Source organism: Scardinius erythrophthalmus (genome assembly GCF_964197995.2).
Source record: "Scardinius erythrophthalmus genome assembly, chromosome: 23".
Lineage (NCBI taxonomy): Eukaryota > Metazoa > Chordata > Actinopteri > Cypriniformes > Leuciscidae > Scardinius > Scardinius erythrophthalmus.
In genome coordinates this window covers 2,148,671-2,165,104 of record NC_138243.1, presented here as the reverse complement: position 1 = coordinate 2,165,104, position 16,434 = coordinate 2,148,671, and the positions used below count along the sequence as shown (strand labels likewise).

Below are 16,434 nucleotides of genomic sequence, written 5' to 3'. Positions count from 1 at the left end.
GTTTCTTAACTGTAAAATATATTTAAAATCTTATAATATTTTCAAAAAGACCACAAACATGAGGACAAAAATCCTAGATTTAACAGATTTGTTTATATAGTGTGTGGCGTGCTGCAATGTAGCAGACACACACCACACACAAACAGATTTTCAACCAGTGTCCCAACTGTGAACACAGGAAACCTCGCAAATTCTCTCGAGACTTCAGAATAAACATGGCGGACAAAAAAATTTCTATGATAGTGTTTGGAATGCTTTTGACAGAACATTTACGGGACAAAAAGCCAGAATATATTTTGGTGTGGCCCCAGCATAAGGTGATCACCTGCTTTCTAATAAGAGTTGTTTTTATTCCATATGGGTATTGTACCTGATGGTCGAAATGTTGTGCGATCAATAAAATTACTTGGATCTGCTATTTTCAGTATACAGATTTCACACTGCTTTTTTCCATTATTTTACATGTAAGAAATACTACAAAATTGAATAATCAATAGTCTTTGCTTTATGAATTAAATATACATTGATTCTTATTAAAGACACAAAAGTTATTTAGTTGGGCAGTGAGTGATTTCTCTTTGTTGTTTGATTAAGATTACCCAATACAGACAGCAGCAGGTTTATTAGGCAGATGTCACCGAATACACAGACCAAATAGATTGACACAGGTCTGGTTTTTGCCCAACTGATACGCTCATTTAAGACAAAAGAAAACTCCACATGATAGGGATTTTGACGTGTGTATTTGACCATTCAAATACAGTTCGGGTTCGCGTGCTGTCTGAGAGAAATGACTTTGTGTGTCAGTCATAGCGCATTAAGATCTTTTTTCATGACATGTTGCACATAACTTTTTTTTAACATCATGTACACGATATGGCAATTTCAGCCATTAATACCCTCTATACACAAGTGTCACTACTTATATTTGCATTTATAGCTGTGTGGCTTACGCTTTGAGATCAATTTGGAGATCGAGACCGCAACGCGCAAGCATCACACTCGTGACTAGTAATGCAGTAATATTCATGTGCTGTTTGTTAATAGTTTGCTTTATTTGTTTATCTTTTTCTCCAGATCATGGCCCAGAGGAAGTCTTCCAGCAGATTAAACACTGATCCCTCCAGACTTAGGGACATCCCTTTCCAGGGTAACATATGACAGATATGCTGAATTTAGCTTTTGTTTTGTGGATGATCTCCAGTGCGGATTTAAATGTTATACAGTATGTAACGCTGTTGAAAGTGTTGGGTTTGACTACACTTTTTTTTTTTAATTATTATTAATTTTTTTTTTAAATGTTTACATCACCTCTTTAAACGAGTATTGTAATAATGGATAATGGAATTATACTGTTATGACTGATTTTGATCTTTTCTCCTCTAGAGTTCCCAGCTCCCAAGAATGAGTTGGCCCAACACTTCCAGGTTTGGTATTTGGGTCGTGTGCCGGTGACAAAGCCAGTTGGTAGGATGCCATCTGTTTATTAACGCTTTACTCTCATGCTATTATATACAAAATGCATGCTTTACCTGTTTTTTTTCTGCACCAAAACTGATTCCTGTCACATGTTTTTATGTGGCTATGTCATTAGAGCTCTTGCGGTGAAGGAAAATTCCCTTGCAGTAATTTTGAGTGGCTCAATAGCGTGATATGTGGTATTATCCCCATTTATTCATTGGTTTATTTATTAGTTATTTATTGCTACATCAGTAAGTGTTATGCTGTGGTCAGCATGCACAAAAACGAGGACATATTCAATAACCCATGTAAACGAAACTAAACTGTGTTGAAACAGGAAGTGAAGTTAACAGAAGAGAATGTCAAAATAAGGGTACACATAACAGAACATAAACCTGACAATAAGCTTGTTAGACTATTGTTATATGTATAACAGTTAGATCGAATCTCCCTTGAGGAGAGGCTTTTCACTGCTCATCTCTGCGGATAGACAGACTGTCCCTCAGCACTAGGTGGCTGCAAGGGACTGTCTTTGAGTAAGTCACTAAGTTCATTTAACAAACACGTTCAAAAACGCTGATACATTCAGAGATCGATGTAATGAAACAAGGTGTTAGTTATTTGAACTTTTATTTTAACTTTTAATAAAGCAGCATCGAACTGCAATTACACTGAATCATTCTTCTTCAGACCATTGACTTGTCACCGTTGGAACAAGCCTAATATAGAAGTTGTTCACCATAGAAAAGCACCTCTTCAGCGGACCGAATCACATGCGATTTGTGAATGCGCCTCTCCACTGCTGTGTGTTCTGGTGTTCTCAACCAACAAGAATTTGAGCTCTTGTCTTGAGGCGCTGTCAAAAGCTGTTATATATTTTTGCTTTTAAATATTGTTCATCCAAAGCATTATTATTATTCTCTCTTACTGTTATATGAAATAATGACATTACAAAGTGAAACTATTGCAGGTGTTTTTCATTGCACGTTTTTTTAATTTAAAAAATCTTTCCGTATTTTTCTGGCCGGCAGATTTTTTTAAAGGGGGGGTGAAATGCTCATTTTCACTCAATCTCCTGTTAATCTTGAGTACCTATAGAGTAGTATAGCATCCTTCATATCTCCAAAAAGTCTTTAGTTTTATTATATTTATAAAAGAAAGATAGGCTGTACCGAGTCTTTCCGGAAAAACCCAAGCGCCTGGAGGCGGGCCGTGTGGGCGAAGCCAGAGCCATAGAGAGAATCCGTCGATCTGGGCTTTGTTTATAAAACATTCATCGTCGAAATGCAGGGAACAAACAGTCTACACAACAATCTGCATCCACTGTTCCTAACGCTGGGTTCTTTGGGAAGCTTTCCCTCACATCCAAAAACACACTTTGGAGACCCTATGCAGCGCTGCCGATGATTTCCTGTTGAAGTGCGTTGATGTGTGCGGTCTCGCTCTCCTCTGGTCGACGTGTGCGCGGGCGAGCTTTTCCGGGAGAAATGCTCATATAAGGAGTTCCACTCTGGTCTATGTCATTAGATCCACGGTCGAAAAAAAAACAGCCGAAACTTGTACCAACCCGGAAGTAAGATTTTCGGCACAGAAATTCTCCGTTATTCGTCCAAAATATTTTTTAAAAACTTTGGCCATGTTAAGCATGAGAATCCATCTCTTTAACACTGTAAACAACTCTGAATACATGAAACACCATTGTACCCCCCCTTTAAGGTTTAAAAGGGACGAAAAAAAGTTTGAGAAGCACTGGCCTAAGCCATGATTAAATAAAAGCTTTTTTATATATATTTACTTAAATTCTCAAGTGCCTTGGCTTGATACGTTTTTAAGAATGGCAGAGCCTTATGAAAAAATAAAACGCGAATATCACGGTTGGCTTGTCAGTATCACGGTATTTCAATATTGCGGTTATTGTGACAGCTATATGTGTCATCACCTCTGAGCACTCAAAATAACATCTATTTATTGTCATGTTCAAATCAAATGTAGCTTCCTGAAATCTAAGTGGAGTTGTGTTGGTATGTGTCTCCTGAAGGCATGGAGGTTATTAATGTAGCGCTGGAGACGGCCCTCAACAACAAAGACAAGGAGGATTGGACAGCGGTGAACGTGAACGTGGCGTCCGCTACACTCACCATTATAACTTCTGAGGTAAAGTTTGTGTCTGTTGACAATCTTCAGTATCATACAGTTTTGGTCAGAATTATTGGCACCTCTGGTAAATATGATCAAAGATGATTGTAAAAGTAAATCTGCATTGTTTATCCTTTTGATTTTTCATTCAAAGAAATCGCAAAAATCAAACCTTTCTAAGTAAAAGAATTGAAACTGGGGGGTAAATCACATTATAAAATACATGCTTTATGAAATTAATGCTTTTCTCAAAAACACATTGGCCACAATTATTGGCACCCTTTTATTAAATACTTTTTGCAACCTCCTTTTGCTAAGATAACAGCTCTGAGTTTTCTCCTATAATGCCCAGTGAGTTTGGAGAACACATGGCAAGAGATCAGAGACCATTCCTCCACACATAATCTCTCCAGATCCGTCATTCCTCCACACATAATCTCTCCAGATCCTTCATTCCTCCACACATAATCTCTCCAGATCCTTCATTCCTCCACACAGAATCTCTCCAGATCCTTCATTCCTCCACACATAATCTCTCCAGATCCTTCATTCCTCCACACAGAATCTCTCCAGATCCTTCATTCCTCCACGCATAATCTCTCCAGATCTTTCATTCCTCCACACATAATCTCTCCAGATCATTCATTCCTCCTCACAGAATCTCTCCAGATCCTTCATTCCTCCACATATAATCTCTCCGGATCCTTCATTCCTCCTCACAGAATCTCTCCAGATCATTCATTCCTTCTCACAGAATCTCTCTGGATCCTTCATTCCTCCACATATAATCTCTCCAGATCCTTCATTCCTCCACATATAATCTCTCCAGATCCTTCATTCCTCCACACATAGTCTCTCCAGATCTTTCATTCCTCCACACATAATCTCTCCAGATCCTTCATTCCTCCACACAGAATCTCTCCAGATCCTCCATTCCTCCACACATAATCTCTCCAGATCTTTCATTCCTCCACACATAATCTCTCCAGATCCTTCATTCCTCCACACATAATCTCTCCAGATCATTCATTCCTCCTCACAGAATCTCTCCAGATCCTTCATTCCTCCACACATAATCTCTCCAGATCATTCATTCCTCCTCACAGAATCTCTCCAGATCCTTCATTCCTCCTCACAGAATCTCTCCAGATCATTCATTCCTCCTCACAGAATCTCTCTGGATCCTTCATTCCTCCACATATAATCTCTCCAGATCCTTCATTCCTCCACATATAATCTCTCCAGATCCGTCATTCCTCCACACAGAATCTCTCCAGATCCTTCATTCCTCCACACATAATCTCTCCAGATCATTCATTCCTCCTCACAGAATCTCTCCAGATCCTTCATTCCTCCACACATAATCTCTCCAGATCATTCATTCCTCCTCACAGAATCTCTCCAGATCCTTCATTCCTCCTCACAGAATCTCTCCAGATCATTCATTCCTCCTCACAGAATCTCTCTGGATCCTTCATTCCTCCACATATAATCTCTCCAGATCCTTCATTCCTCCACATATAATCTCTCCAGATCCGTCATTCCTCCACACAGAATCTCTCCAGATCCTTCATTCCTCCACATATAATCTCTCCAGATCCTTCATTCCTCCACACATAATCTCTCCAGATCCTTCATTCCTCCACATATAATCTCTCCAGATCTTTCATTCCTCCACACATAATCTCTCCAGATCCTTCATTCCTCCACACAGAATCTCTCCAGATCCTTCATTCCTCCACATATAATCTCTCCAGATCCTTCATTCCTCCACATATAATCTCTCCAGATCTTTCATTCCTCCACACATAATCTCTCCAGATCCTTCATTCCTCCACACAGAATCTCTCCAGATCCTTCATTCCTCCACACATAATCTCTCCAGATCCTTCATTTCTCCACATATAATCTCTCCAGATCATTCATTCCTCCTCACAGAATCTCTCCAGATCCTTCATTCCTCCTCACAGAATCTCTCCAGATCATTCATTCCTCCTCACAGAATCTCTCTGGATCCTTCATTCCTCCACATATAATCTCTCCAGATCCTTCATTCCTCCACATATAATCTCTCCAGATCCGTCATTCCTCCACACAGAATCTCTCCAGATCCTTCATTCCTCCACATATAATCTCTCCAGATCCTTCATTCCTCCACACATAATCTCTCCAGATCATTCATTCCTCCTCACAGAATCTCTCCAGATCCTTCATTCCTCCACACATAATCTCTCCAGATCATTCATTCCTCCTCACAGAATCTCTCCAGATCCTTCATTCCTCCTCACAGAATCTCTCCAGATCATTCATTCCTCCTCACAGAATCTCTCTAGATCCTTCATTCCTCCACATATAATCTCTCCAGATCCTTCATTCCTCCACATATAATCTCTCCAGATCCGTCATTCCTCCACACAGAATCTCTCCAGATCCTTCATTCCTCCACATATAATCTCTCCAGATCCTTCATTCCTCCACACATAATCTCTCCAGATCCTTCATTCCTCCACATATAATCTCTCCAGATCTTTCATTCCTCCACACATAATCTCTCCAGATCCTTCATTCCTCCACACAGAATCTCTCCAGATCCTTCATTCCTCCACATATAATCTCTCCAGATCCTTCATTCCTCCACATATAATCTCTCCAGATCTTTCATTCCTCCACACATAGGCCCTGTCCCATTTCTCCCCCCTTAAAACTTCCACTTGGTTTTGAGTGCCCTCAAAAGTAAAGTCCCCTCAATGAGGGGAAGTGGAGTTGAAGATCTTTCCCTATGAAATGGGACACCACTATATGCAAATTATATACATGCACATAACTATCCCAGTTATGATCAGGATATAAGTATCCATAATAATATGCTAGAAATCTAATAAAGTAATCAAATGTAAAATAACACAGCATAGTTTATTATAGATAGATTAATGCTCATTAAAGCTAAAGTTATTCATTCAAGAGCTGGGAGAAATTTTCTCTTTGCCTTTAGTTGTTTTATTCACATTAAAGGTGTAATCATTCGCTGGTTTATTAGACGCTGCTACTTTAAGACCGAATGCAGATCTAATAATACATATTTTCTCCCAACTATTCCACAACCAACTCCCATTTAAGACATAAACTGTGTTAAAGTGAATCTCCAAACCGGTCATTTAGCCATATTTTTGTCTGTATTTGATCGTTTAGACACGCACATGAAACCCAAAGTATAGTTTGCTTGTCTAGTTGCAGTCCGTTTCCGAACGCGCGCCGCCATGGGAACAGGGTCAACGTCTCTTGCGCGGATCATTGTGCTTATAATTTTGATAGCTCTTTTTACAATCAAACACCTCCCGCAATTTATAATCAGCAGACACTGCATTTTACAACCATCACTGATTGTGTTCAGTGCTGTTTGGGTTTAACTTTAGGGAGAAGTGACAGCGCGCTGTGAAGAAAAAGATGAAGCACTAACGTTAGACGAACGCGGCTATTTTTTTTATTTTTTTAATATATATATATATATATATATATATATATATATATATATATATATATATATATATATATATATATATATATAAAACAACAACAACAAAAAAAAAAAAAAAAAAAACAACAACAACAAAAACAACAACAACTGACACATACTCAGCATCTCAATGTCCAGTCAAGAGGAGGGAGAAAGGGGAACCCACAAAAGTCACTCCTTCATACAATCACGTATTCCAAAGAGAAGGCACTGCCAAGCATCAATGGTGGAAGGCTTGGCCCCATTGATTCGTGCTGTTGTACATTCACAAGACACTATTTGCAGGAGGCTACGGATCCAATAAGTTTTCCCACACATATGCGGTGTAAACCAGTTCTGTATTATGGTCTTTTTAGCAGCTGTAAAACCAGCAAACAACATTTTTTTTTGCATCAAACTTATACAAAGACCAGAGTCATCATTAAGAAGACATAAACATGGGTTAACTGACCAATCAATTTGCAGTAAGGATGATAAAACCAAGTTTACATGTGTCCATAGACTGACAGTGATAGGACATTCCCAAAACATATGCAGAAAGGTACCTGATGATGTAGTGTTACATATATGGCAGCTGAAATTCGATTGTAGCTTCATTTTGAATCTTTTGTAAGGAGTTATGTATGCTCTATGAATAACTTTGAAGTGAATAAGACGATGAGCCAGATTTTTAGATGTTAAACTGAGATTAGACCACACCCTCTCCCAGTCGACAGATAGATTAAGATCAAATAATTCCTTGTTCTAAATAGTTTTAACAGAAAGAGGTTTTATAGTGTAATCAAGAATCTTATTATATATTAAGGAAGCAGATGGCCGACCAGTAGATGGTGCAATCCAGTCCCGCATAGGATGAGAGGAAACCGGAGAAGACCAAGGAACGCCATACGCTTTGAGAGCAGAACGTAGTTGAAGAAAGACAAAATATGCAGATGCTGGTAGACAAAATTTGGCTCTTAACATCTGAAATGAACATAGGCCCTGGTTATCATAAATATTACCGCATGTGTTTACACCTAAAGAAGACCAAGAGGGTTGGACAAATGGGCGATTTCCGCACATAAAATTAAAATTGTGCCATAGAGGTGTACTATTACCAAATTTGAAGGGTCCTCCTATCCGACGTTCAACCGTTTTCCAGATTTTAATAGAGTTGGCCACAACTGGACCAAATTTATAATTATCCCCCTTTTTTCCTGTACCCGTAAATAAAATATCTTGTAGTCTATTTGGTTTGACCTTGTCAGCCTCAATCACTCTCCAAGAAACTGTAGATTGAGGATCAACCCAAGTATGAAGAGCCTTAAGCTGAAACGACCAATAATATAGTTCAAAATCTGGTACAGCCTGTCCTCCTGCGCTATTAGGATGTTGTAATGTGGCAAGTTTAATTCTAGGGCATTTATCATTCCAGACAAATTTAGTAATTATGGAGTTGATCTCCTTAAAGTAACCTGGAGGGGGAGAAAGCGGTAACATAGAGAAAAAAAAATTAAATCAAGGTAACAAATTCATCTTAACAGTGGAGATTCTTTCTTGGAGGGAAACGTTAAGATTCTTCCATCTCTGAATGTCATTCTTGACCTTAGCTAAAATATTATTAAAATTGTCACTGGCAATCTTATGAATGTTTTTAAATATGGTAATGCCCAGATAAATGAAAGATTCTTTAATAGGGATAAATGAGGGAAGAGAAGAATTAACTTTAACATTGTTAATTGGCATTAATGCAGATTTGCTCCAATTTATTTTATATCCTGATAGACTACTAAAATGATCAAATTCCTTAATTATACTAGAGGCTGAAACATCAAAGTGGTCTAAGTATAGAATAATATCATCAGCGTATAACGAAATACTATGATTATGATCATGAATCTTAATCGATACTTCAGACTTCCTGATGGCTTGTGCTAAGGGTTCAAGAGAGAGACAAAACAATAAGGGGGAAAGTGGACAGCCCTGCCTCGTTCCCCGCTGTAAAGGAAATGAGGGGGAAATAATATTACCAGTTATGACAGATGCTGCAGGTGAGCGATATAATGTCTTAATCATAGAAATGAAGTATTCCCCCGAAGCCGAAACATTGCAACACTGTCCACATATAATTCCACTCTAGCCTGTCAAAGGCTTTTTCTGCATCAAGTGAAAAGACCGCACAAGGGGTTGGGTGGGAGTCCACAAAGTCAAGAATATGAAGGAGTCGACGCATATTGTCAGATGCATTGCGCCCCTTGATGAAACCAGTTTGGTCCTCCTTGATCAGACTATGAATTACCTTCTCCATACGAGAAGCAATAGCTTTAGCATACATTTTTAGATCACATGGGATAAGCGAAATCGGTCTGTAGCTGGAACAATCTAACGGATCTTTCCCTTTTTTAAGAAGCAATGAAATAAGTGAAGTTTTTTGATCTCTATGAAATCCCCCATGTTCAATTGCAAAATTAAATGAATTAAACATAAGTGTCCCTACCAAATCCCAAATTTCTAAATATAATTCCGGGGAGAGACCATCAAGGCCCGGCGATTTGCCCTTTTGAAGGCTTTTTAAAGAGACATGGAGTTCCTCCAAACTTAATGGGGCCTCCAAAGATTCTTTATCCATCTGTGAGACCCGAGGCAGTTCCAATTTATCTAAATACTGCTTACAAATTGGTTCATCAAAATCTGTTTCGGCTTTATACAGATTTGTGTAGAAACCTTTAAATATATCATTAATTGCCACAGGGTTCGTGGTGACCTGATCATCCGATGATTTTATTGCGCTAATATATGCCTTAGACTCACATTCTTTCAACCTAAGGGCCAATAAATGACTAGGTCTTTCTGACTCAAAATAATATTTTTGCCTAGTCCTATGTAAAATAAATTCCGCCTTTGATTGTGAAAGCAAATCATATTCTTCTTTTAAAGAGGACTTCTTGTGCAGCCTGTAGCTCTGTAAAATGTTGTTTTTGTAGATTTTGTAATGATTGGATTTTATTTTCTAATTGTGTAAACTGGCGGGTTTTTGCTTTGGCAAGAGTAGAAGAGAAAGATATACAGAAACCTCGTATGGCACACTTAGTTGCCTCCCACATTTTTTGAGGATCCACATCAGAGGACATAATAATTTCAAGAAACTCCTTAATATATTCTTTTAAAGATGTAATGAAAGTCTGATTACTTAATAATGATACGTTAAAGCGCCATCTAGGGGACTTGGCTCCAGGGGCGTAGCAACCGGGGGGGACGGGGGGGACACGTCCCCCTCACTTTTAGAAACCGGTGATTCTGTCCCCCGCATTTTTTTTTTTTTTTGGACAAATGCCCTGATTAAAACAATTTTTAATATAAAAATAAAAAATAACCAGGCAATCACCGAAAACGTGAGGAATGGATGATTCTGTTTTATTTCATTTGATGTAAGTGGCGATTGATAGCCTATAGTTGATAATAATATAGGCCTAATGTGCGCTGTCGAGGCTCGTGAAGTTATAACATTTTAGAAACAATATAGCCTAGTTAAGAAACAATATATAGCCTAGGCTACACACGACCAGCTGTTTTCCTGAATGCCATCAAGATTGAAACCGTGACTGTTTCATAACAGTTCAATAAACAAACAGTTAAAATTAACTTACATTAATTTTACTTGATGTACTCAAAAATGTACTCACTTACATTTTAGTCGCAATGACTGTTTTTGCTCTGTTTCATCAGCGAAAATAGTCCCAAACAAAGATCACAGCAGAACGCGCATCTCACAGCAACACTCGTTGCATTACTGAATGATTCAGCGTTTTGAACAAATCGGTTGAGTCAAAGATTCAATTACCCATTCATAAACTGCCTCATTCTGAATAAATCAGCCGTTTGAACGAATCGTTTGAATGAATGACTCAATGACTCGCTCATTAAGACGGTTGCCTGCCGCCTCCTACTGGCGGTTTAGTTTCATAAAGTATCATTCTATTCAACATTCCTTATTTGTATATTCAAAAATATTTAAAATAATCTAATTTAATACAGTTATAATTTTTCAATGTAAATTATTTAATTTGATTGGTAACAGCCTAGTGTCTTATTATTTTAATTGAATATATTGATCAAATTTAAGAATTTAAAATGAAAGATGGAGCATAAAATTAGGGGGAAATGCCTTTATAAAAGGTACAAAAAAAATTGTGTTTTCAAACAGTGATGTAATGAAACATTGACAATTTAAGTTTGAAGGGAGTAAAGCCTCTGTTAAGGCTATAAGGAAATGTAATTTTGCCAAAAGAAGAACTTTTATTTTAAATAAATGTTCATTTTAAATCAGCCTACTTCAGTGTGATATGTTACCATAATTTGAATAATTTGATACCAGAATTTGAATAATTGTAATGTGATGATCAGATACAGATATCTAAATCAGAGAATATCATCGGGCGGTTTGTGGGTGGATTATTTATTTTTAACAGTGGATTCGGGTGACTCAAAGTGCACCAGATTAATGAATTTATCTTTAAAATGTACAAAATTTTCTTACGGGGGGGCATGCCCCCGGACCCCCCTAGAGGTTCCAAACTCCACCAACAAAAATAATGTGGGAAACACATTAGGGTATGATGATCTACAAAAAAATACACATTAAATTATCTTATTATTAAACATTATTAGGATTTTACCACCGCCGCCTCGTTTTGAGCCAGGAAAATGAGCATCACCTTTGGGTCACGTCTTATTGTCACATACAGCTTTTGTCCCCCCCACTTTTATAATGGCTGCTACGCCCCTGCTTGGCTCTAACATCGGAAAGAGGAACACTGCACAGCACAGCAGAATGATCAGATAATAAAATTGGTAATATAGAGATGGAGGAATCAGACGAAATTAAAGATGGGCTGAGAAATGTGTAGTCTATCCTAGAGAAAGTCTTGTGTCTATTAGAAAAAAAAGTGAAATCCTTAGATTTAATATTCTGAATTCTCCAAAGATCGATTACGTTAAGCTCAGTGATAAATTTATTCAGTAATTTAGAGGATAAATTGGCTGTTGTATCAGATTGAGATTTATCTAAAGCAGGATTTATGACAGCATTAAAATCCCCACCCACCACTAAAGGGCAATCAATCTGCTCAAGCAAAGTTTTGGAAATCTGTGACAGGAATGCACTGTCTGTCTCATTCGGACCATAAATAGAGACCAAGGCTAACCTATTAGGCTAACCTATTATTATATATTTTGCATCGGATAAAAACAAAACTTTCTCATCATTACCAAGGTGTTCAATTGTTAAATTTAACTTCCGGTTAACAAGGATAAGCACCCCCTTAGTTTTATTTTGAGCGCAGGAAAAAGCTGCCAGTTTGTAATACTTATTCTGGAAACGTGCCACGTCAGATTGCTTTAAATGTGTCTCTTGAATTAAGGCACAGGAAATAGATTTACGATGTAAATATTCTAACACATGAGTTCGTTTAACAGCAGAATTTAAGCCATTCACATTAAGTGATAAAATATTTAGAGTATGCATTGAATATATAGCGTGTAAACGTTGATGTATATTTTAGATACCAAACCTCCTAGATGAAAAATCCCTTTAGAAATACGATAAAATAAACAAAAGTATAAATGTCTGTTGGAAAAAGTGAAAACAACATAAAAACATGAACAACCGACAACCTTGAACAAAGAACAACTCAGACCGCACATTACCGAGATCATAGGTCTGACTAAGCAACATAAAATAGCGATGATTCGTGACCGATCCACTCCAACGCAGAACATGCCTCTCAAAAAGCTCGTACCGCCAAAACACATTTTTAATTAAACCAACTCTCCATTAGTCCCCTCCAAGGGAGCAAAAAAAAAAAAAAAAGAGAGGGTCTTGCCAGCAACGAGATCATTGTACCGGATATAAAGAAACAATATCTTAGTAGTAGAGATGAGAGGATATCAGTGAGAATATCTCACTCTTTTTTTTTTTTTTTTGTTGTTGTTGGTTTATCCAGCGTCCATGTCCATTCTGCTCTCTTCCACTCCTAAGCAGCTGGGACCATGTTCATCCCGGCCATCAAGCTCCTCCCGCCGGGCTGGAGGGACAGCGGCCACCGTTCCCCCGCGCAGAGCCGTGGCATACGTCTTCTGCTGGGACAGGGAGCTAATGAAATCCTCCGCTTTCTGAGGGGTATCGAAGCTTTTCTGTTCCCCTTTGTGCCGTAGTTTAATTACGGCTGGATAGATGAGGAAGGGTTGGAGACCAAGCGCTGTCATCTTCTTTAAAACCGGACCAAATGCCTTTCTCCTGATCACTGTGGCCGGACTAAAGTCGGGGAAAAATAGCAGTGTGACATTGTTCTGTGAGCATTTCACCGGATAAGCCTGCCGAGCACCCTTCAGGATATCTGATCTGTCATGCCATCTCAGTACACGGAAGATGAGAGTACGCGGCCGATCGGAGCCCCTACCTCCGTCATATACGCGGTGTGCCCGGTCAATCTCAATATCACGGCCCTTCAAGGAAAGGAATCCACTTGGAGATATTAACTCTAAGGAACCCAGCCGCGTCGGATCCCTCAGCCCCCTCTGGCAGCCCCACCAATCGTACGTTGTTCCTCCTGCACCTGTCCTCCATATCCGTCACCTTCTCTGTGAGTCGCTCAAGCTATTTCTTAAGCCCGTGACCGTCCTCCTATCCTCACGTGCAGCTGCTTGAACAGAGTCAACGCGGTCACGTGTCTGCTTCGCCGTGGTATCCATGGCCTCAAACTCCTCTCTTAGCTCTTTAACAGACTTGTTGGTCGCTTGTACGTCTTCACGTAGTTCGCATAATGCTGGAATCAAAACAGTCCATCGCTTCTCTTACTGCCGAATTCACAACCGAATTCAACGTGTTTTGCTGCTCTTTAAATGCTAGTTCGATACGGCTAGCAATAGCATCGTCGAGGTCTTCTCTGGAGATGGTGGAATCTCTGAATTTTTTCTTCAGTGGCGATTGCTCAATCTCTCTTTTCCGATCTCCTTTGTCTGCCTTAGCACTCATGACGGGTCAAATGCAGAGTGGTTCAAATTTTACTGACAGGATCATATAAAATATGGCAAAATGAGCGGAGCGAAAGACTAAGCCTGCATCGCCGTCGAAGGGTCACGTGATCTCCCCGAACGCGGCTATTTTTTAATAGTTTTACCTCACGTCTTCTTTTTATAATAATTGGAAGCCAACATCGAAAATAAAATTAGATTAACTACCCAGATAAGATGTATATTTGATGGGCAGACTCTGAAGCACTCGCAGATATCAACATCATATATAGATAGCTTCGTGAAATAGGGGGTTTCATGACCCTTTAAGTTCCACTGCTTTCTTCGACCCTCTCTGTCTCTGGTCCTGGGCTGTGCTCACTTAGGGCCCTTTCACACCTGAAAGTCCGCACCAAGGTCCGAACCAAACTTCATGTTTTGATACATTGTATACATTAGGTTAGTTTTGGTTTGGTTTCACATTGCAATTATGCGAGCGCACTAAAGAACTTTTCATGACGTACTTGCGTCCTGTCGTCATCATCTATATGGGCTGCATCTTGACATTGATTGGTTTGTAAACGGACTTGCGTCTGACGTCAGCATGTTGTCAATTCGGCAGGTAACTTTGACAAGAATGAATGAACAGACGCATATCGTTGCCACTATATTTTTATTATTTCGACATTACTCCTAGCAGCACCAACTTTACTCGAGGCTAGTTAAAATTCACCAAATTAACGTCCTCGTTGTGCGAACATTTTATCGTCGCGCGCGAGAATCAGCTGGAAGAGAAGAAACGCTGTGGGCAGATCGACTGACAGATCTGCACATAAATATTCTTCTTCAGTTGTTTAGGCTACGCGGGAACCACCGGAACTTCCTGTAAATAGTCTGAAAGTCCGAACCATACAGAAAATGCTTTCACACTGGAAACAAACCAAACCTTTGTTCAGTTTGATCCGGACCGAGACCACCTCTTTTCGTCGGACCAAATTTCGTATGTTTGGTCCGGACCGTGGTCCGGGGGAGGTTTCACACCTGTAATTTTGATTCGGACCAAACTGAAAAGTCCGAAAGTCCGGACCAAACAAGGTAGGTGTGAAAGGGCCCTTTAGTGTGCAGTGTGAGAGGGGGAGGGGCCAGCTGTGCTCACTCAGTGTGAGAGGGGGAGTGGCCAGCGCTGTGCTCACTCAGTGTGCAGTGTGAGAGGGGGAGGGGCCAGCTGTGCTCACTCAGTGTGCAGTGTGAGAGGGGGAGTGGCCAGCTGTGCTCACTCAGTGTGCAGTGTGAGAGGGGGAGGGGCCAGCTGTGCACACTCAGTGTGAGAGGGGGAGTGGCCAGCGCTGTGCTCACTCAGTGTGCAGTGTGAGAGGGGGAGGGGCCAGCTGTGCTCACTCAGTGTGCAGTGTGAGAGGGGGAGGGGCCAGCTGTGCACACTCAGTGTGAGAGGGGGAGTGGCCAGCGCTGTGCTCACTCAGTGTGGAGTGTGAGAGGGAGTGTGGCCAGCTGTGCTCACTCAGTGTGCAGTGTGAGAAGGGGAGTGGCCAGCGGCTAGAGCGGCAAAAGCCAGTGTGTGCTTCTTTTATCGATATATATTTAACAATATATTTTGCATTTCTAATCCAAACAACATCAAACTTGGCACTAGGGCTGTCACTTTTATGAAAAAATCCTGTTCGATTTTTGAGACATAAGTGTTCATTGAATCGATTGTAAAATCGAAAATTGAAAAATAAAACGCCATATATGGGCAAATCCACGGACAACTAACAGGCATTAGGACGAACGTAAAGAGGGCGCGCCGCGCCTGACGCGCACAAGTCAGCAATATTTGATTTATGATTTATTGGCGTGAAGTTTCGCGCACAATGACTAGTGCAACATTCTCGAAAAGCAATAAGCATAGTGGACTGCCATAGCACGCAGCATATGAAAAACATTACCTCATTCTTCAACATGGCTGTGTTTACGATTAGAAATGCCAAACAAATTTCGCCTATGTAGGCGATAGACCGTTGCCCGAATCTGTATCTGAATGCATGAGACTGTCTGAATACCGGGAAAATTCACAGTTTTGTAGTAAAAAGAGACACATTATGCAGAAGGATCATTGCTGTTATGCGTGTTTGTCAGAGCCTGCAGTTGCAAATGACGCGCGTTCGCTGCGGGCATAACATGACGAGCTGGACGCGCTCCGAGAAAAGACCGTTAAAATCGATTCCCTATTTTCGTTTTCGAAACTTGCGTTGGTTGGTCCGATCGATTGTGCAATCGATTTTCGAACGTAAAGTGACAGCCCTACTTGGCACTGCACTTACTCATGCCCGTAG

At 40.0% G+C, this 16,434-nt stretch overlaps 1 protein-coding gene across 2 annotated transcripts in view; it reads left to right on the top strand.

Annotated features, from left to right (window-relative positions):
* The window catches only part of apbb1 (amyloid beta (A4) precursor protein-binding, family B, member 1 (Fe65)), a 116,492-nt gene that overhangs the window by 89,449 nt on the left and 10,609 nt on the right, over positions 1-16,434 (top strand). For both annotated transcript variants that reach the window (XM_081353752.1, XM_081353751.1), the window contains exons 10-12: positions 1,078-1,150; positions 1,387-1,467; positions 3,500-3,615. In XM_081353752.1, the coding sequence (XP_081209878.1) occupies positions 1,078-1,150; positions 1,387-1,467; positions 3,500-3,615 (270 nt within the window). The remainder of the gene's footprint in view (positions 1-1,077; positions 1,151-1,386; positions 1,468-3,499; positions 3,616-16,434) is intronic.